Consider the following 22,243-nt stretch of genomic DNA (forward strand, 5'->3'; position numbering starts at 1 on the left):
CTCTAAGGACAGATCAGTCCCCACTTTGCTCATGTCTATTAAGAGTGGCTGGCTGAGAAAGCTTTTATTTCTAAACTACCAGCCTCTCTTCCTATTGAAGTTAACTTACCCAATATTTGACTATTTTGAGTCTGAAGTCATGCTCAATTCCTTTCATAAACTAGATGCTATTGCTTTCAATAAAATAGCCAACAGACCCTGGAAATAGGGTCACAGTGGGAGAAAATGTTACAGCCATTACAAAAAAGTCAGTTTTTGAGAAAATATAGGGAAGCAATTAAACATGGAGTTCTTAAGGATTCTATAGCTTTGCATAGGCAAGCTTTAGTATTTCTTTCCGCTAATTAAAGCTGCAATAGTTGTATGTTTGACTTTGTCTCTAAAGCATTGCCTATTTTAAATAAACATTCTTCACCTGCGTCATCTCCCACGCAGACACCATGTCCCATTTTTAAAAAAATTATTAAAGCCAATGTTAAAAAAATTATATAATACAGAGGTTGGGAAAAGAGTGTCTGTACATCTAGGTATAGCGTTTAAAAACAAATTTTGTATTTGTGGATAATCTAAAGTCATATGATACATAGAGTACATAAATCAGCAATAACCCAAATTTAGGTGAATAGATTTAAGAATATAGTTTAGATTTTAGAATCCGAATACTCAGGTGTGTCACTCATAAAAAGTTGTACAGAGATTTGGTTGTGGAAAGTACAATATGTCAATGAGTGGAGATTGTCCCTCAGTAATTGAGAATTAGATTGTATTTTCTAAATGGACAACCAATGCATGAGGAAAGTATTTGTTACTTTTCTGACTGTGCTTCTCATTGGTACTCCAGCTCATCCCTCCTGGTATTGCTGATGTCCAGTGAGGTGTTCTATGTAGATGTCCCTCGACCACCTGATGGCATCTGACACGATGAGTTTCCTTCAGTAAGAGGAAAATCTTTTCAGCAATAGCCATTTGCCCAAAGTCAATGCAAAGAGCCGATCAGGGTGCCTGCCTGCAATGGTCATTGGAATTTGTATTACCATAGTGCTTAGGCTTCCCCATCATTGTACGGCACCTACCACGAGGGGGTCCGGAGCAAGCACAGAACGAAGACTCTTCATCTCCAGAGCAGCTATTTACTCATCCTCGCTACCCGACAGCGAGTGTGCTGCAGAAGATTGGGTATAGGAAACAGCATTAGGAGACCTGGTTCTTCTCCCGTGTGACTATGGGCTGGTCACCTCATCGGTGTACCTACAGTGCACCCAGCTGTATGATGGAGATAATGAAGCTGAATCCCTAAAGCACTGAGGTCTACAGCGGAGAAGCACCAAAGTTACCTCAGAGGCGGCGGGTGGGCGTTCTAGAACAGTAGCCCAAGATCAAGTGCATGACTGCAGGCCAGGAATAGCTTAGCTGTGCTGAAGTCCCTGGGACTGAAGGGAGCTGCCTACGTCCCCATACATACAATGGTTTTTCAGCAGGGGACAGATGGGCTCAGGCTGACAAGTGCAGAGCTTGAGGCTCTCACAGGACACAGCACAAGTGCCAAAGGGCCGTCCCCCACTCCCTGTGGACTGCTGCTTCCCCAACTCAGACCCACAGGGGCTGGGCACTAGAATTGTACAAGCAGGGGAGTGGTCAGAGAAATTCTACAGCACTTTGGTGAGCCAGCCTGGCCAGGGCCCTCTCCAGCCCTCTGGCTTCTCAGCAGATGAGGATTTAGTCCAGTGACCTGCCATGCCCCCCAACAGATGAACAGACACTGGCCAGGAGTTCAGAGACTCAGTAGAAATGTTTATTAAAACACAAAGCACAACAGTACACAAAGCTCATTAAAAGGCAATAGATGAAAATGCGTTTCCACCTGTGGATTCGATTGTTCAAAGTTCAGGAACTGCAACAGTTCATAGGAGTCCGGGGATGCGACAGGAAAACCAGCTGCCCGAGCAGGACAGGCAGCGCTGCCCAGGCACTTAAGATACAAGGGAGGAAACCCACTTCTGTTTTCTTCTGTCCTTTCTTCTTCCCCCCCACCCCCCCAACATACATTTAGGTCTTTTCCCTAACCCTGGACCTCCTCTTCCCCGGTACCCCAACCTGCAACACAGAGAGCCGTTCCAGTCCTATAATCCCCTTCGGCAGAGGCCTGTGCCACCTCCCTCTTTGGCTGGGCACTAGAGCTGGAGGAACTCTTGTTCTGTTGTGCTTTCAGTTTTATTTAACACCACAACAAACTGTTCCCTGGCTAAGCCTGGATAACTCCCTGATAGAGGGGAGCGAGGGCACCAGCACAATTCTCCAGACATTTAGGCCAAAACACCACCATGGATTCTATCCTCTTCCCCCCACCCACCCCAAAAAGAAAATCATTGTCTACAAGGTTTGGTCAGTTTCTGTTCCAGTGCATGTCAGGAATGTCAAAGCTAATTGCATTAGGTTTGCATTGGGATGGGGACTCAGCTGGTCCTCCAGCCCTCCATGACATCCAGGAAGGGGACAGGCTACTGGCGACAGTTCTGGCAGGATGAGATTTACCCAAGACCCACGTGGAAGCAGCTTGGAGACGCCAGCACACCCATTTTTCTGAGCCTCCGTCCATGCTTTGGTCTTGATCTCCAGCTGGAATCCTGTGGGTGGTTCTGCTCACAGCACTCTAGGGAGCAGAAAGCACCTGGGAATCCCATGAGAACTCAAAACCGTGCACGCTTATCTGACCCCCCAGGGATCATCCATCCCTACACTAAATAGCCAGCGAGTCAGCATTACTGTTCTGCCAACCCCATGAAAACTTTGGTTCATGGCCTGTCCAACTCTGTCAGCAAAGGAGCTGCCCCAGAACAGCCTTTGTATCGGCCCCACCCCCTCTCAGAATCCACTCCATACACAGGAGGGGGGAACCCCACCACAACAGTTACTTCAGCCAACAGAACGTGCTGCTCACTAGGGCTACTGGCAGGGTCAGCTGTAGTTCCCTGTGCTGGGAAGTGGATTATCCATCTTCCTGAGTGTGGGATGGCTCCAGGACTCATGCAGCCAGGATGGGTCATACCTGGTTGTTAGTTGCTTAAGCTTTGGTGCAGCAGCCTCACAGCCCTACTAGAGTTTGTGCCAGGAGAACTTATCTCCTCTGCTCTACTCAGGCAGCTGATAGCAGTGTAGGAAAGGTACAGAAGAGAACGGGCGGCTGCTCTACATGATAGAACCAGGTCCAGTTATGGCACTTCCAGCCTGCCTCCCTCATGCAGCCAGGACTAGCGAGAGTTTTGGGTGCTCATGACCAGCCACCAAATCAGCCACTCCCTCCAACTCTGCCAGGAGAGTAGGTGGGGGCCCTGCAATGGAAAGGGCCAGGTCTGTGCAGCCTCTCATCTCTCTGTATGAGACGTTAGGAGAGTGAGCCCATGGCCTGGGCATGCTGACGCCAGCACGCAGTGAGAGGAAACGGAGGCAGATCAGAGCTTCCCCTACCCAAAGGATCCTTGTCTCTTTATAAGTGAGAAAACCCCTGCCAGGCCAGGGCCTTGTCTGCCAGATTTCTCTGGCAAGGGAGGCACAGAGCCACACAGGAACTGCACTGGTTGCCATCCCGCCTATGCCCAATGGACAGCTGGGCACGAAAGGGTCCGACTTGGTCACCACCACTCGGCATGGAACACAAAACCCTCCAAGGCTTCCCTGGAGCCTGCTTCACTTTTCCTTTTTATTATTTCTTCGCCCACTTCCCTTCCGTGACTAAGTTGCTTCCACTGTGCATCCCTGGCATCTCCAGGCAGAGTTTCCCTCCTGCCTCAGATTCACCTCCCCACCCTTCCCCTCTATCAGACACGTCTGCTACTCGTTTCCTGTCTACAATAAATAGCCCGTTCAGCCCACCAGCTTCCCTTCCCACCAGTCACATATATTTTACCTCACAGAGATGCTACGATGCCCCCTGTTCCGGTCCAGTACCCAGCTAGTGAGCTCCCACACTGTCCCCCTCACCTACCAGCCAGCTTTGCAAGTGGATTGTATGAAAGGAGCTCTGCGACTCTTTATTTAACAGCTGGCACTCTCTAGCTTAACAGAACACAAAATGGCCTCCTTTCCACCCACAATTCCTACTTCTGGCAGTCGCCCACTTGGGGACACAGTACACAACGTACACATGCACACACACACACACACACACACACACACACACACACAAGCAAACAGAGACCCCTTCCAGAAGCCTCACATGGACCTTCTAGACCATATAAATAATAAATAATAAACTGCACTTGCCATCTGGACATCCCACAGCGCTTTGCCACAGGTGGGGCAATCTCCCGGGCTCTGTTTGGCAGGGGGAGACAGAGGCACCGGGAGGTTAAGTGACATGCCCCAGCACATCTGTGGCAGAGCTGGGAATTGACTCCTAGCTTTGTGTCAGGATCTCTAGACCACAGCTGCCTTCCACTTCGAAACAAAATCCCCTCAGTACTAACAGCTCCGCCCTGGGAAAGCATCACGCTATTTACCTCCTAGTAGAGCGCTAATTCCTACACAACACAGCTCAACCGCACACATTCCACCTGGGAAATCAGAGCTGTCCCCACGGGAACAAACACATAAAATAAATAAAATCAATCTACACAGGACTCTCCTTAAAGCTCTAACAAGGAACCTTTGAGAACCAAGAGCCAGTGTCATGCTGTATCTGGCCTTCGTACGCCCCTCCCCGCTTGGATCCAGGAGCCCCCAAGGCCGGTCTGGGAATTTCAGTTCTGCACATTTCCCTGTTACCTGGGGAGCCAGAAAGTGGGGCTCTGCCACAGCCAGCTGGCTGTTAAACAGACCCCACCCTTTTTTTTTGAAGCATAAGCCAGACCCTGGTCACAGGCACTACCCAACGGGTAGACATACATACAGTGGTTCCCCTGCACCCCACACCAGCCTGGCACTCCTCAGCAGGCCACCCTGTCACTACTATTTACATTCCTGAATGAGGGCATGCCTTGCCAGGCAGAGGCCAAGAGACAGCTTACCACCATGGAGGCAGCTCTGGCCTACAGGGAGATACCTAAGCAGCAGGGAATTGGTGCTAGGTTGCAGCTAAGCCAGGAGACACACGTCTCCTGCTGCCGATCCCACAGCCAAGTTAGGAGACTAGCAGAGCAAAGCCTCATTGCCTCTGGTGCTCTAGAGGGGCTGCATCTGCAGGCCAGGTAGTCGCTCCTCAGTGGAAAGATCAACATCACCCACAATCATTAAGGCAAGAGGGGGGAAAATGGCTCCTGCAGCAGGAGGGACGTATCTGGCTCTGCAGCTCGAGAGAGGGGCCTGCCCACAACAACAGAAGCTCTAAGGCAGGAGTCTGAGGTGGTTAGGGGAGAATAAGTTAAGCGGCCTTTGTTACTATGGCAGCGGCCACACGGCCTATCCCCGCAGGGGCATGGACCACAAAGCAGAGCTCCCCGCAGGGGAATGGGCTCGTGGAGGAAAGGCACATGCGTGAGGCGGGAGGAGACAGCGACAGCACTCCGCATTCCCAGGAGGGCGCGGAGCACGGCAGGGAGAGGCTGTGAGGTTTCCCACACCTTCCCCCCTTCCAGCAAACCCCACCCATGCAGCCATTTACCAAAACTCTCACTACCCACAAACCCCATTTGCTTCAGCCCCTGTCTCCAGCGCGTCTGCTCCCAAGTCCCAAGCCTCCTCCAGCCACAGAGCCGGAGTCAGCTGCAGCATCACATTCAGGCATCAGCACCCAGGAGGAGCGGCCCCACCCAGCTGTGCGCTCGTGGCACAGCGGCTCCACGGGAGGCAGTCAGAAGTCCAAGGGTGCAAAGTCCCCGAAGTCACAGTCGAAGAGCTCGCTGATGCCCTCGCCCTCCTCCAGGCCGAAATGGTAGTCCTGGGGCTGGGGTGGAGACAGGTTGATGAATTCGTCCGGGAGGAAGCTGGAGAAGTCATCCTTGTTCTGCTCCAGCAGAGCATCCACAGAGGCCAGCGGTGAGAGACTCACCTCATCAGCCACGCACTTCAGTGGCAGCGCGTTCTCCCCAGGCAGGAGGGGCTCTGCAGAGACAGGCAATGGGTCACTGAGATGGGGTGTGCAGAGCTGAAGGACAGCACTTTAGAATAGCCCACCAGGCTACCAACCCCACCCCAGAGGGCTGCTGCATTGTCCCAACCCATGGGGGCTACAGCATCTTCCTACGGGGCCATCAACCTCCCCATCCACCATCCCGTGGCTATTGCATTATCCCATCAGCTATCCACCCCCTGCCCAGACAGGTCTGATCACTAGTTAAAGCCCCACGTGCTCAGTGCTGTACAGACACACACAGACAGCTCTGCCCCCAGGAGCTCACTACCTACAAGCAGATCCAGAAGAGACACAATGGCAAGCAGCAGCCACCACCAGAGACTTGTGAGTTTGTTTTCTCCCTGCACATGAGACTGCAGCTTGCTCCTGGGGGAATAACCTGGCCCAGGGGCCATGCTTGTGGGGTCTTCCAGGAACACAGGTTTGGTTTAAAATACATGAGGGAAGAACTAGCCTTCCACTGGCTGGAGCGAACGGCTAAGGAAGAAGTCCGGAGACCTTGACAGGTCCTATTCACTAGAAGGGTTAAAGAGTTGCATTTCTCAATTCATATGCAGACCTAACCCCAGCCAGGAGCCTGCTATGTAATTAATAGCAAGTGTCTAATATTAGCACCTGTCAGTGCTCCAGCAGAGTCATCAGTTCATTCGCAGCAAGGTGATGGTTTGAATTAGAGAGGGGCCGGATCTGGCTTTGGGAGCTCAGCCCTGGGTTATCATTCCACAGCTAAAGTCCATTCTTAGTTTGAATTCTAGCAGCTCTGAAGCGGGACAGGTTACTGCTCTTCACATTGGATGTGCCAGTCCTAGCAGGATAGCGTCCCTCTGCTGGAGGAAGGTTACGGAGAAACCTGTCGCTCACGCTGGTTTGTCATTACCAGGAGCGGTAGGTGGAACTGATTAAGCAGAGGTGCTGCCTCAGAGCTGGGCAGCTGCTCTTCTGCCCCTCAGATGCTCTGGTGTGGAGTATCGCAAGGATCCTCCACTGCGCCATGTGTGTGCCTGGAGGGAGGCAGCTGTGGGTGGGGCAGTTCCTTGGCTCTCCTAATAACCAGCTGAGACTGGGGCCCGGGCAAGGATCCATCCAGGTAAGATGGAGGAGCTGCCAGTAGCCTGGGGTGGCGTCCAGAACAGACGTCAGCACTGGCATTTGCCCCGCCGAGGTTTCCACACCTTTCGTCAGGAAGGAGTCAAGTGTGGGGCCCACAACTGCTTTGAGAATACTGACTGAAAATGCCTTTTCCTGCAGCTGGCTGGGCAATCAACATCCTTCCCTTCTGCGTGCCAACCCCTGGCAGCGACCCAGCATAGCCATCTCCATGATGGGCCATGGTCACCTGCCCGGCAGAGAGCAGACAGATGCTGCAGGGCCTTGCCCTTGGAGCATGTGACAACGCATGTTAGAGTATCTGCACCACCTGCTCCTGTTTGTGGGGACAGCTCGAGGTGTTCCTTCAGATCTCATGCCCTGAATGGTCTCCTCCCCCCCACCACCAAGCCATTGGAGATAATCAGAGCCCCCTTGTCATGGGCATTGGAATGGGGAGTAAACACCCCCCCAGCCCCCCGCATGTGGTTAAACAGCTTTGCTAACAGGGAGGAAGCACACCTACCACTCCTCAGAGGAGCAGCACAAGCACTTAGCCAGGGCGGGGGTGACAGCAGGACTAAGGAAGCAAGCCTTCCCAGAGAGAGCAGGCTGGGGCCTCGCTCCCAGGGAACAGTACACACGCAGCCTGCACCTTGAAACCCAGGGGGCCAGACAAAGTTAGACTAGGGAGAGGGACGCTGAGGCAGGGAAAGGGAATCTGAGGCTAGAGCAGAGTCAGGTAATTGGCCCAGAGCATTACCATCTCCCCACCCCCAAAATACTATCGGTGTTCTTAGCTAGTCTGGCTATGCCCCTAACTGCAGCCAGGCTCAGAGGACGGGGAGGCACGTACCCGGGGAGGCACGCCTCAGCCACTAGCACAGTTCTGGGGCCCAGCCCTCCACCAGTCTCTACCTGCGATAAGCATAGCTATGATTTAGAGGGCAAGGCAGGTGAACTCCTCCCAGGAGTGACTGTGGCCGAGGGCAAACCTGGCCAAACACACGCACAAGGGGTGGCTCAGGCAGAGCCAAGCTGGGGAGCAGCTCCACCGCTACATACCCAGGCGTTGGGAAAGAGCAGCATTCTCGAGGGGGCTGGGTTTCCCCTCTGGGATCCCAACGTGCAAGCCGTGCTACAGCTAAGGTGTCACTTTCATTCCAAGCCCCTACCAGGGCTGGAGCTTCCAGCCCAACAGGGAGTTTTCAGAGTTGACTTAGAAAAATCAGTCTCCTCCCAAGTCTAAAGAGCCATGATTTATAGTCCTGACTAAACCTGTTTGGCCGTTTGAGTCATCCAAGTGGGTGGGTGAGGGTTGGGCCACTTGCCAGGTCCTCTCCCTGAGCCATGGCAAGTCCACTAGCTGTGCTTTGGCCCGCCAGACACAACCTACCAGTCATGGGAACCAGGCACCAGAGTCAGCCAGACCCTCCCCGCATCTGTGATATCACTACAGAAACAGTACGCAATACCCATCTGCAACTGTCACCCCCACTGTGCAACAGGGACAGTATTTTCCCCCCCACATCCCCATTAATTCCCTGTATATTTACTACGCTGCGTTTCTGGTCTGAGACACGCACTGTGAAGCTGAGCATTGTTTTGCCTGGCCGGATTGTTCCAACCCTGCAGCTCCATGAGCAACCAGAACCAACCCACCCACCGCTGGGTCCCTTTGAGCTGTGTCTAGTGCTGAGCCCGCCAAGCCCCTCCACATTCACATGGCACTTCCCCGACTGCGAAGCAGGCTCTGAAAGCCAGGGAAGATGCCCTGTTCCCATACACACCTTGCTCACCAGGCAGCAATGGCAAGTTCACGTCCGGGGTGGGGTGCAGGAGCGGGGAGGCTGCTGCCTCAGAAGAACCAGGGGACGATTCCTCAGCAGTTGCTTTGAAAGGACTCTTGACTGGGCTACAGACCCCAGAGCTGTCTTCTGGGCACAGGAACACGTCGATAGGGCCCTGGGTGCTTTTCAAGGAAACCTGGAAAGCCTGAAAGAGACGAGCAAAAAGAACCACTAATAGCAAGGGAACACAGCCTTCATGGGCTTGCCAAGGGCAGAGTTCTTATGTAGGCTGGATGCCCCACAGCCGTGCCAACTCACGTAGATCCAGAGAGCAGAGCAAGGCATGCCAGAAAGCACAGACCTGACAGCTTCCACCGGCCCCCCAAAGGGGGAGTGAGCCATCAAGCAACCCCCGTGGGTAACGGCCTGCTAAGCTCAGGAGACCAGCCCCTCGTAGGGAATTCAGGCCCCTGCCGGGAGTAGCAGCACGAACGCAGGCAGCGTGAAGTCACCCAGGCTGCCAAGGTTGAGAGGTTAGCGTCAGGTGAGCAGTTCTTGGAGCAGGAGGCTTTATTCCCCCCTGCTGATCCAGGCACCTACGAACAGGGAGCCCTGCGCACAGCAATGCGACAAGGTGGGATAGCCGGCTGCAGAAGGATGGCCCCGGGCACTGCACCAGGAAGAGCTGCAATGGGAAGGGGCATGGAGGGAGGGGTTACCTCTGCTGGGTCTAAAACTTGCAGCTGGGTCTCTGGAGGGGCTTTTATCACCATCACCATTTGCTCAGAGGGGTCTGCGATGCTGCGAAGGTCTTGGCAGGTCACATAAGCAGAGGTGCACTCAGTCAAGGAGTATTCACTGGAAGGCTGGTGGCTGTTCCCTTCCATCCGGACCAGAGACAGCTTTACAAGTTGGATACAATAGCTAGCGGGACTCAGGAGCTGGGGAACTGTCAGACCCTAACCACAAGCAGCTGCCTAAGCATTCAACTCACCAACACGCAGGCAGTGACTTACTCCAGGGCGTGCAGTGATTGGGACAGAGGTACACTTCTGATGCTCAAAGCACTTCGCGTTTGACAGTGCACTCAAGGCAGGAACATACTAACCTCTGCAGTGTTACAGAGATGTTCATGCGTGTCCATCCCACACTCTACCCGATACCCTGGTGGTCATCACTGCTTACAGCTATCCATTGTGTAACTACAGCATCTCCACACACACATACACAGTATCTGAGCTGTAAGGGCCCCATCCCCCTGGCCATGCCCAAAGCCTATAAACCCCTTTCCACAGCCCTGCAAGAGACAGAAGTTGTCTGAATTATTTGTGCTGTGTGACAATGGCAGATGCCTGATATACCTGGTCGAGAAGCCACTCAAATCCTGAGCCCCCAGCCCCGACTTAGGGCAAGAGATTAGTGATTTAAGAATACTAGCATTCACAGAGGCCTAGATGCCGCATTTGGCATTGCAATTCCCAGCTGCAGTCGTGAACTTCTGACAACAGAAGCACTTGGGCTGCACAGCAGATGAGAAATCAGGTAGCAGAAGGGGATGGGGAATTAATGCAGGTCTGCATGCTCACTGCTGGTTGCCTACAACTGAAGCGATCTTCCATGTGACTCTGAATAGCTGCTGCTTGCCAAGGACCTGGAGCAATGGCTTCACCCCTCCTCCCATTCTTCACTAATAGGCACGACTCCACTGCATAGAAATGGCAGCCCACAGACCACTTACAACAAAAAAGCAACGTGGCTCATGACACAAGCATGTAGGACACGTAACAGTTGTGAGCCGTTAAAGAGAAGAGCAGAAGTGGTATGTGGTTTGCAAGGGAGTATGCAAAAACCAGCAGAGCCACAAGCCTAAAGGAACTACACCCTGGCTGCAGACTGGCCGGCACAGGGAAGGAATCCAGCCCCAGATGTTTTGGTTTACTATAAGTTTTACAAAACCTCGACATGAACAGAAACGTTTCCACGACACTAGAGATTTAGATATAATCAATTCTGGCTTGAGCCAAACAACCTGCCTCCCCCACAGCATTCGCAGCCCAGACCTTGCTGAACCAGAAAGCAAAGCTGAAAGGATTTGCCCATGCTGAGCAAAATGCCCAAGAGCAAATCAATGGGATGAACCATGAGGAGTCCGAACTCTAAAGCCCTTCTCCACGTCAGGCACCAGGGGTCACAGTAACAGATACGGACACCAAGACTTTTTAGCATGCCCCCTTTAAGGATAAAGTTACCCATTCCCCATGGGAATCGGCTGGTATCATCTGTACTGTGACAATAAGCAGCTCTGTACGGTTTGAACAAAATGGTCAGTGGAGACTACGCTACGGCGAAAGCAATGACCTCACTCGCACTAGAGCGCATACTCCCAGACACATGGAGCAAGGAACGCAACTCCTTCGCAACACTGCTGCTCCTTAAGCAAATGGGCCCTGTAGCCCAGCCTGAGATCAACTGTCAAAACTATCTGCCAGGTACAGGGCTTTCCATCAGCTCAGAGGGGAGGCAACAGAGACAAGATACCACCCCTTGGCTGGCACGTTTAGCTCCTTGAGGCTACCCTGCAGATTGGTAGCTGTGAAGCTATTAGAACAGAGCCACACAGAACAGGCATTGCAGCTCCCAGATCTCACTATGTAGTAAAGCAGCTCCCGCAGCGCCACTCAGACAAGGATATTGCTGATTCTCAGGGTCCTCAGTGAGGAGCTTGAGCTGGACGGTGCACATCTGGAGGAGGTCATCCAGCTGCTGCTCAGCCACCTGAAGGTCACGGATTTCCTTCTCCAGCACCTGGTACTTACTGGTGTTCCCCACAGCTGACTGGCTGCCCCTAGGAAACAGAACACTCGGGTCAGTCGTGTTCAGGTCCAGGCTGTCATTGCCCTTGCTATGTAACAGAGTGTTCTGCAGAGCAATCGGAGGTGTGGGGATTACACCCATCTGTAGCCACCTGTCCCCTTACCTCCCACACGTAGACACTTGAGGCTGCACTCTCTGGCAACAATTGCTTTGTCAGCTGGCAAGCCAGGAAATGAAGTCATGAAACAGGGAAGGGTGAGGCAGGGAATTCCACCTCCACCATGGCCATCTGGTGCCAGTCACATAGGCCAAGGCAGAGGACTGGGGAAGGGGCTCTAGCTAGTTTGACCCCAAGGGCCATGGCCACTATTTGTTTTCAGTAACCCCCAAGGTGCTAAGCACCACTCAACACAAAGGAAAGTTCAGCCCTGCCCTAAAGCATAGGTCCACACTCCCTCCTGTATCAGTGTCCCCCCCATGCACCCAAGTGCAGGGTCTCCCACACCCACCACTGCAAGCACCTGCCTTCCCAAGGGGCAGCGGCTTTGCATGCTGAGGGGCTGCACCACAGCCTCTTGGGTGATTCTCTCCTTCCCTGCTCAGCCCTGTGGCAGGGCACTAGAGGCTATCCTCAAAACAGCATTCACCCCGCAGCCTCCTCTCTTGCACGGCCAGCCACTAGGGGACACTCACCATGAACACTACCCTGCTAGCCTTGTAGGCCTGACACCTCCGACCACATTAGCCTGAGAGGGGACAGGCTGGAGCTATCCTTGAAACTCAGATGCTCCAGGTGCAAACACAACAGCCACACATGACATAGGCCAGTCAGTGCCCAGAACTGGGAACTGCCCACAGAGCTCCACCCAGGGCATTATTCAGGTGGACGCTTGGACACAGATTCAATAGAGCCATTCTCCAGTGTTGTGGGGTGAGGGCCCAAGTCCCTGCACCCACTATTGTAAGCAACAGACTTGAGCCATTACTTTAAAATACAGACCAACGGGCTTCCCCACAACATTGGGGGGGGGGAGGAGAACGGTTAGCTCAGTGGTTGGAGCATTGACCTGCTAAACCCAGGGTTGTGAGTTCAATCCTTGAGGGGGCCACTTAGGGATCGGGGGCAAAAGCAGTACTTGGTCCTGCTAGTGAAGGCAGGGGGCTGGACTCGATGACCTTTCAAGGTCCCTTCCAGTTCTAGGAGATAGGATATCTCCATTAATTTATTTAATTTATTTTATTTTTTGGGCAGGGTAGGGTAGGGTAGGGTAAGTTTATTCTGATTTTAGTTAAAGTCACCCATAGCCATTGGCTCATCGAGCTGACCGCAGTTAAAGCGTGTCAGAGCCAATAGTACACAAGGGAGTGATGCGATGCGACCAGCTTCATGTCTGACCCCCTTTGACTGCCCTAACCCAACGGATTAGGTTCCTGTTCAGCAGTTGGGTGAACTTTCAGCGTGGGATTGAGCAAGCCTCGAACCCAGGACCTTCACAATCATAATCAAGTGCCTTAACCACTCTGCCATTGCACATGAATTTCTGATTTCATGCAAATTAGGACTCTTTTTTTAAAGAGCATTTTATGTAGGAAACTTTAGGGTTAAGGCACTGGGTTGAAATTCAGAACTGGGTTTAATTCCAGCTCTGGTCACAGACTCCCTGTGTGACCCTAGACAACTCACTTCCCTGTGCCTCGGTTTCCCCATCTGTAAAATGGGAATGATGCCAGCTCAGCTCCCAAGGAAGTTGCAAGGCTTGTTTGTGAAGCTTTTTGAGGCTTCAGGCAGAAGGCACCTGAGGATGGTAAAGGGTTGTTCATGGGTCAACAAAATGTAGAGTTATGTACAAAACTGGCCCCTTCTGAGATCCAAATGCCCGGGGAGAAGTTCCCAGAGAACTCACTGGAGGAAAGGGGAAAAAAGAGACACTTAGTTTCCCAGTGGAAGCACTTTAACACAGTAAGGGCAGTACACTTGGGGCATTTAAACATACAGCCAAAAAATGCAGCCATAATCTAGTACTCTCTAAACTCTGACTCAGCTCTAGAGGACTGCACCAGTTGAGCTCACATAATGACCAGTGCCGGGGAATACTGAGCATGAAAGGGAACCTAAAGATGTGTCTACACGGCAAGCAGAAACCTGTGGCAATGAGCCTCAGAGCCCAGGGTTATAGCATGAGTGCTAAAAATAGCTGTGTAGACATTCGGGCTGGAGCATGGGCTCTGAAGCCAAGCCCACCCCGCTCCCTAGGCTACAGAGTCCGAGCTCCAGCCTGAGCCCAAATGTCTACACATTTTAGTGCCATAGCTGCCATGGGTTCTGCTTGCCAGGTAGATGTGCTCAAAGAGCCCCAACCAGTTACACCCATGCTGGCTGCACAACAAAGCGCTTGGTGCTCATACGTACAGCCACTGGATGTTGTTCTTGGATTTCTTGGTGATTAGCTGAATGCCCTCCAGGACATTGGTGATGTCGTAGATCCGCCTCTTCTGCACTTTCAGGACCTCCGCTGCCCAGTTGAGATCCACCACCCCATCTGGTGACTGGCTTAGCAGCTCCAGGAAACGCTTGGTGGTCAGGTTCAGAGAGGTTTCATAGCGGGACTTCTCCCCAGGAGATTTCACACCTGCGAGCAATTAAAGTTGCTTGTTACAGATTTATATAGAAGTGACAACACAAAAACTCAGTGAGTGGAGTCTTCCTTCAGCACTCCCACCTGGCACCCACTGGAAAGGGGCTCAGCGCCCAGTCTTGGGGGCTCCCGTGTTTACTCTAACATCAGGATTCACTGTGGTCCATTAACACAGCGCTTTTTTGGGGGGGCCGGCATCTGCAGGTTTAACCCCTTTACTCCCTATGCACCTAGATTAATGAGCATCATTTCCATTTGATACCTGGGCACTGACCCCACTATACTGCAATCTCATTGCCATTGTAATCCTTTGCATACAGTCCTTCAGCCAGTTTTCGACCCCTGTGACAATGCCCACAGGCAAATCAGTTATTGCTTTAACAACTGAAGCCCAGACCTGTTCCATCAGCAACATTCCTGTCATCCCACTTGAGATGGGGCGTTGCATCTCTAGCCTCCATGTGCTGCACATCCACTGCTAAAGCGCAGGGCAGCCTGGCACAGTTCTGGGTAGTTTGTCTGTCCAGGCGAGACTTGTGATCACAGGCTCTGCATAGTGTGTTAATTCTGGTGCCAGTGGGATAACATGATGGCATGAAACAAATGCTCCCATGAGGTTCCCAAGTGCTCTAGCCTCAAGGGCAGGCCAGAATGCGTGAAGCAGTCTGTCACCACCACCAGACAACTCAAGAGCCCAAGCCCAATTCCAGAGGTACGTGAAGCACTGCTAAAAACCTACAGCTTGATTCCTGGACAGGCTACTGGAAAGCACAAGCCGGAACAGGCTGCACAGGAACCCAGCTGCTGGGGGCATGCCTATTTATGCCCAAACCAGTGAGAAAAGGGAAGGCAGAGCAGGACTTAACACCCAAGAGGCTTGAATTTACACCCACCACCCTTTAGTAGAGTTGGGTCAGCTGAGGAAGTCCCAGAGCTGGCTCTGCACAGAGGGATGGAGCAGGTCAGAGGCTGCAGTGGGAGAAGGGGTAGATGCTGCAACAATGAAGGCCCTGATCTCCTCCAGAGGGCAATGGACTCCATGACCCACAGTCCCAACCATCATAGCTCAGCTCGGCTGGGGATTCAGCCCCATTAGGCCATTTGGAGGGGAGATGCAGTGGCTGGTAAGGACACTGAGTGAGTAGAAGCAGCAGAAAGTGGTACCTGTACCTTTGACAGGGTTTTTCGCTTTGCCTCGGGATGTCTGGATGCTCTCTGCTATGTACTGGTGATCCGTCTCCAGATCTAACTTCCTCTTCACCTGCAAGAGAAGGAAGGCTTGTGAAGGAACAGAATGCCACAGATCACCTCCCCCTGCAGGTTACCCCTAGAGCAGAGATCCAATAGCACCAGCCACATTACTTCCAACTGAAAGTCATGGCCAGTCAGCTATTGGGCCTATGCAATAGAAGTCTGGTCTCAGCCTAGTTCCCAGCGGGCAAGTGTCTACTGCAGAAGCCACCATCATGATCAGCAGCTGGGCTGGTGGGCTCAGCACAGACCAGAATGGCTTTGGGGGCATTTAATGGCAAATGTTAACTGCACAGTGTCACCAGAATTTGCATTATGGAGCCAAACCACCACCCCAGTAGCAATGAGAAAATAAGAAACATAAGAACAGCCATACTGGCTCAGAGCAAAGGTCCATCTAGCCCAGTATCCTGTCTTCCGACAGCAGGCCAATGCCAGGTGCCCCAGAGGGATAAACAGAACAGGTCATCAAGTAATCCATCCCCTGGAGCAGGACCAAAGGTTTTTAGATAAAGAGCCTTGAACTACAGGCATTTAACCTTTCAGACAGGCAAAGCCAACCAAAGGGAAATCTGCCCCACTCTTTGGCTTAGTTGTAGGGGAGCAACACCTATGAGGGCAGGGAGAGTACTTGAATCAGCGTGGCCTCGGTGTGTTAAGAGACTGATCTCCCAGGAAGGTCACTGCCTGCCATGTAATGATTTGTTAACAGTGTGTGGGTTGTGCTGGAACGGTGTTCTAGCACTTCCTTTAGGAGCCAGAACAGCATCCCCGTACATCTACTCGTGCCAGGCCAGGCAGTTCCTTTCCCTCCCTGGCCACAGAGTGTCCTCCAAGCTAGCAGGTGCCAGGTCAGCACAGAGAGAGCCGGGGATGCTGCAGGTGGGACTGGGATGGGCGGGAGGAAGAGCATGGGGCCAGAGCTGCTGAGAGTCCAGGGGAGAGCTGAAGCTGAGCAATGTTGGAAGTTGGTCAGCAGGGCCGACCGAACAGCTGCCCCCCCATGGTGAACCGAAGCCAAGCAGGTAAGGATGGGATGAATCCTGAGGGGAGTCATTCCCTGCTCCCATAGGCCTCCCCTACTGCCCCTCCCATCTTCCTCCAAGCTCCTCCCTTTCCCCCTCTCAGGGCCTCCCCCTGCCCTGGTTCTGGCACTCCTTTGTCAGGGCTCCAGCACTGTTTCTTAACTGTGTGGCGTAGGCCTCCTTGCTGCAAGCTTCCACAACTCATTCCATGCTCAAAAACTTAAGGCACCATGGACACACAGGTGCCACCTGACTCAGCCGTCTGTCTGTCTGGTGCTCAGTGCTGAGACGTGAAAGCCCCCCAGAGGGGCTGCGAGGATGCTTTTCTGACTCCATGTGATCACCTTACGACTATTGATATCAGCCCTTAGAACTGTATGCTGGTTACACACCCAGTAACAGGTATATCTACAGCAACCATCACCAGAGCATCCAAGTGCCATATGTGAACTGGGCATTCAGCAAACCCTCAGCCCACCATCTCGGCCATTCCTGGACTCTTTTCCCTTCCTCTGACACTCTGGTGATGGGCACTATTAAGTGTTTAATTTGTGCCAGGGCTTGCCAACGCTGAGCCCTGGCACCTCTAGGCTTGGCAGTTCATAGCCCCAGCATCTCTGGGCTCCCAGCCAGCAGCCGCCCAGCTCTGAAGGAAGCACCACTGCCAGCAGCAGCGCAGAAGTAAGTTAGCAATACCACACCATGCCACCCTTACTTCTGTGCTGCTGCTGCTGGCAGCACTGCCCTCAGGGCTGGGTGCCCGGTCAGCAGCTGCTGTTATCCGGCTGCCCAGCTTGAGCCCCCACATCGCTTTCATTACAAATTAAGCACTGGCATCATAAATCCATCCTTCAGTTCGGCCTCAGGTTGCCTCTGATGAAAGCTCAATGTGGAACTGGCAGGCAGTTTGGGGTGAGGAGCTGCCCTTCTCCCTTGCCCTGGTTTTACATTTTCAGTGCTGTGTGGGTAACACCAAGCTAGAGACCAAAAGCATTTTCCATGTGCTGGAGTTTAGAGGGATCCAATTAGAAAGACACGACGCTGTCTTCTAAGCACATCTGAAGGAAGCACTATTCCTCCAATGCCTCAGGAAGCTGCTGTAAGATTCCTGCCATCAGCCATTTGGGAACACTTCAAAGCCAAGGAGTCCTTGCTAAGCAGATGTGCCCCAGAAGAGGAAAAACCAAAACAGGACTGGGAGACAGTCGCCCACTTGCTTCATGTGAACAGCATTTATAAGAGCGAGCCGTCACGAGTGCTCAACGTTTTATAACTCATCATGCGGCAAACGCCCAGTCTGAGTCACCCACCTTGCAGCCGACAACATTTTCTGCAATTCTCTCGTAATACAATCCCTTTCCTTTCACGCAATTCACAAAGGTACAGACGCAAGACAGCATTATCTATGGGCCCCCATCTGCACGTATTTCATTGGGTGCCTTATTCAGACCCTGCACCCAGTTACTAATGGGATGGGATTTGTTAGCGGAAGTAGGGAGCTCGGGTCTTTAACTGGTACCCAGCTTACTTGCCACACACAAGGATATAAGCTACAAACCAACTGGTGAAAAGGATCTGGGGATTACAGTGGACAAGAAGCTGGATATGAGACAACAGTGTGCCCTTGTTGCCAAGAAGCCTAACAGCATATTGGGCTGCATTAGGGGGAGCATTGCCAGCAGATCGAGGGAAGTGATTATGCCCCTCTATTCGGCACTGGTGAGGCCACATCTGGAAAACTGCGTCGAGTTTTGGGCTCCCCACTACAGAATGGATGTGAACAAATTGGAAAGAGTTCAGTGGAGGGCAAAGAAAATGATTAGGGGTCTGGGGCATATGACTTATGAGGAGAGGCTGAGGGAACTGGGCTTATTTAGTCTGCAGAAGAAAAGATTGAGGGGGGATTTGATAGCAGCCTTCAACTACCTGAAGGGGGGTTCCAAAGAGGATGGAGCTTGGCTGTTCTCAGTGGTGGCAGATGACAGAACAAGGAGCAATAGTCTCAAGTTGCAGTGCAGGAGGTCTAGGTTGGATATCAGGAAAAACTATTTCACTGGGAGGGTGGTGAAGCACTGGAATGGGTTACCTTGGAGGTGGTAGAACCTCCACCCTTAGAGGTTTTAAGGCCCAGCTTGACAAAGCCCTGGCTGGGATAATTTAGCTGGTGTTGGTCCTGCTTTGAGCAGGGGGTTGGACCAGATGACCTCCTGAGGTCTCTTCCAACCCTGATCTTCTATGATTCTATGACATCAAAGCTTTCCAGGGTAGCCCCAAGTGGAACACCTGACTCAATCACCCAATTGTGCCAACAGGCAAAGCTCCAGCTCAGACCAGCGCTCCAGCAACCTACCTGGGACCACATTGGCAGTCAGGAGAAGTTGACGGTTCAAGAGAACTTTAAAACTTTGTACATTGTGACTGTACCTGCCTCTAGCCTCATTTAGCGCAAAATGATCTCGCTCACGAAGGAGCCATTTGGGAAGGAGACTCGGTAATTGGGGCCTATTTTATTACTAGAGGGGAACAGCCTGACAATACAGAAACAGATGGATTAGACAACTCCCTCCTGCCCAAAGGCCTAGTGACACGTATGTGGTGGGAAGCATCTCAACTTAAGCGATCAGGGAGTGAGTGAGTGGTTACTCTCACTATCCTAGACAGCTGATGGTCAGGTTAAGATACCTAAATCCCAGTGCACTGCTGGGAAGCACCCATGGGAGCTGAAAAGAAGAGTTCTGCCCCCTTTGCTTATGCACACTAGGGTGTTTAGAACTTCACCACCCACAGGCACCAGGCTGTAGCCCCGCCAGAGCTGCTGGTGCAGAACAGCTTATGTGCACCATGCTGCTGATTGCTTATTAAAGAATCAGAGACCGATTTGAACTTCCTCTGAAACAAGCACTTTGCAAACAGCTGGGAGAAAAGCAGCTCATGTTTTGGGGTTTCAAAAACAAGGATCCTCCTTGAAGCAGCAGTCCAACCATACAAACCAGCAACGCCTCCAGTACAACAACACAAAGGACCAAACACTCCTTTCCATCCCAACCACCCACTCCCCACAAGCAGGGAGACACCAGACAGGGAAAACTCATTATGGATTCCTGACCCAAACAGTTAAAACAAAGGATCAGCTGTAAAGCTGCTGCCCCCTGCAAGCCCCTCAAACTACAGTGAGAAGCCTCTGGAAGATAGCATGTTTAACTAGCAAAGCATGTTGTGGTCTTCTCCTCCCTCACTCCCCCCACCCCCCATCTCTACTGAACTAAAAGCATGGGGATTTTATGCTGGGACAGATCCACTCACGAGCCATGGCCAATGCCAGATGATGGCTTAAAACTCCATCTTAAAATTGCATAAGTAAAGAAGGATCCCACACAATGATCTGCTTGATCCTGCCCTGATAGAGAGAACTGCAAGCCCTTGTTGCTTTAGCCTCAGTCTAATTGCAGATGCTAGTATGAGTCATTTAAGTATCTAAATCAACCTTATGAAAACAATTCAGGAAACCAAAAGAAAGGAAAGGCTCTGCTGGTTCACCCTTGCAGTTCTTGGTGCAAAATCAGGGTCTAACAAGGCAAGGGCAGACTCCTGCTTGGAGCCCCATTGAAGACAATGGGTGTCTGCATGGGTGCAAGGGTCAGCCCTGCATATTTCACAGCACAGTCTGTATTTGTTACATTATAGTAGCATCCAGCGGCTCCAATAACAATGAAGGCCCTCTTGTGCTGATGCTGTAGAAGACAATGCCTTTTCACCACAGCTTATCCTAATGATTATTTAGAAGTTACATGCCTGACTGTGTATGTATACACTCCCACACTGGACAAGCAGAATTTTTCAAGACTCTGGCTTTAATATCCTGAAGCAGAAAATTAAGCTCTGCATTTATAACACTGCGGACTGCTGCCATGGACATTAAAGGGTCATCACAACAAAGTGAGATCTGAGAACAATCTGAGAAGTGTGGAGAGACAGAATCCACTCAATGGATTTAGTTCTGAAGTGGAGCTGAGACACATTTTGATGACTGGTGTATGTCCACTAATACAGCACACCATCCCCCAATTAATAATTTATTTGCATATTTTCATGAGCAATTATCATTCCTCTCTATTGTACCAGGGTATGTCACTCCTATAGGTTAGCTAACAGCTAATATTTCAGAACCAAACTTCACATGTCCCATTTGAAACTGTTCCACCTCACTACTTAGCCCCGTAAACGATTAACAGCAGAAATGCTGATTCAGGAACACACTCAGAAAACTGTACAAGCGACCAGTCTCATGTCAGGCCTCACTCACATAGTGCTGCCGGTTCCTCCCTCACTCGGGAGCTTCGGAGCTTTATCACATGAAGCCGGAAGACCAAGAGCAGCAGCCACACCAGGGCCAGCTATATGCCTTATCTAGCACCCAGAGAAGGCTGTATCTAGGACAGCTGAATGCAAGAAGCGCCCTCTCTTTCAATGATCTCTAAAACTGAGGCCCTGGCCACAGGTGGCCCATTAAAGTTCCCAGGGCACTTTATTTTCATGAGGGTAGAGCCAATGGCCACAGTATGGGGGAAATTGGGCTATTACATCTGCCTTCTTGGATTACCCTGCACTGACGCAAAGTTTCTCTCCATTTCCTTTCTTTGTTTTATTTCCGGGGCTCTTTAGAGCACCATCAGGGGAGCCTCTGGCCTTGTGCTGGGACAAAACTGCCACGTTTCACCACACACACAATTTTAGCAGTGACAAGGAGGGAGGGGGGAAATACACGCGTAGAAAGAACACGCGTGCTCTCCGGGTAGCAAAGGGCCTGATTTTCAGCCGACCAAGCCCGCCCAGCTCCGGGCGCCTGGAGATCCCCTGGGGAAAGTAGTGCTGCTACCGAGCTGCAAACGAGAGCGCTAACGTGGCGTTACCGGTGGGCGTCCCAGCGCCGGTCTCTGCGCCGCCGGGCCCGGCCGGGGGGCCTGCGGGGTGGCGAAGAGCAGCAGCTCGGCCTCGCTCTCCGCTTCAGGCGTGGGGAGCGCGTCCGGCGTGGAGATGATCACAATCTGCTGCTCCATCACGTGGAGGCCCCCGGCGCCCCCCAGCAGAGCCTCCAAGTCGGCCACGCAGGCGCTGCCGTCCGGAGCCACCCCCAGGCCCTCCAGAGACATGGTCCGGGCGGCGGGCGCTCACATCCCCGGCGCCCGGCCCTGCTCCCCTCCCCAGCCGGCTCAGAGGGCCATGGCCCTGGGCCGCGGGGCGGCGGCGGCCCGCGGCAGGAGACGGGGCTGGCCCTGGGACGCGCGTCCCATGCTCAGGGAGGGCCGAGGCCCGAGGACGCGCAGCCAGCCGGGGCGGCGGCGGGGTCCGGAGCGAAGGGCACCTAGGCAGCACCCCGGAGCCTCAACCCTTGCCTAGGGCTGCCGCAGGGCACAGAGCGGGGCTGGCCGCCGGGCCCGCTGCTCGCCCCGCTGGGGGTCCCTCGGCTGCCCGCGCGCCCCGGCCCGGCCCCGGGTATTGTCCCCAGCTGGTCCAGCCCCGCACGCCTTTGCGCGCCAAATCCTTTTTGCCGCGAAAGCGGCCGGAGCGGCGCAT

The 22,243-nt window shown here is 52.6% G+C and overlaps 1 protein-coding gene across 2 annotated transcripts; it reads right to left on the reverse strand.

Annotated features, from left to right (window-relative positions):
- Positions 1 to 1,770: 1,770 nt before the first annotated feature.
- On the reverse strand, positions 1,771 to 22,243 carry E2F1 (E2F transcription factor 1). Of its 2 annotated transcripts, none has more exons than XM_024105102.3 (7): positions 21,580 to 22,243; positions 15,564 to 15,654; positions 14,168 to 14,387; positions 11,636 to 11,788; positions 9,663 to 9,777; positions 8,953 to 9,148; positions 1,771 to 6,036 (listed from the first exon to the last, which is right to left on the reverse strand). In XM_024105102.3, exons 1-7 carry the CDS (start codon positions 21,817 to 21,819, stop codon positions 5,786 to 5,788), a joined length of 1,266 nt encoding a protein of 421 aa, XP_023960870.2. In that variant the 5' UTR covers positions 21,820 to 22,243; the 3' UTR covers positions 1,771 to 5,785. The 2 variants fall into 2 exon arrangements, with proteins under 2 accessions (XP_023960870.2, XP_005295523.2); XM_005295466.4 differs by having other exon boundaries at positions 8,944 to 9,148; positions 21,580 to 22,238.

Source organism: Chrysemys picta, chromosome 13 (assembly GCF_011386835.1).
Source record: "Chrysemys picta bellii isolate R12L10 chromosome 13, ASM1138683v2, whole genome shotgun sequence".
NCBI lineage: Eukaryota > Metazoa > Chordata > Testudines > Emydidae > Chrysemys > Chrysemys picta.

Bases quoted from the DNA above. Each gene is read 5' to 3' on its own strand.
- E2F1 (XM_005295466.4), bottom strand. From the start codon at position 21,819: ATGTCTCTGGAGGGCCTGGGGGTGGCTCCGGACGGCAGCGCCTGCGTG. The intron at 9,778-11,635 runs ATATCCTTGTCT...GACTGAGTGCAC, and splicing joins GAGGACCCTGAGAATCAGCA to CTCTGCTTATGTGACCTGCC. The intron at 6,037-8,943 runs GTGTGTATGGGA...CTGTCTCTGCAG, and splicing joins ATTGCTGCCTGGTGAGCAAG to AGCCCCTCCTGCCTGGGGAG.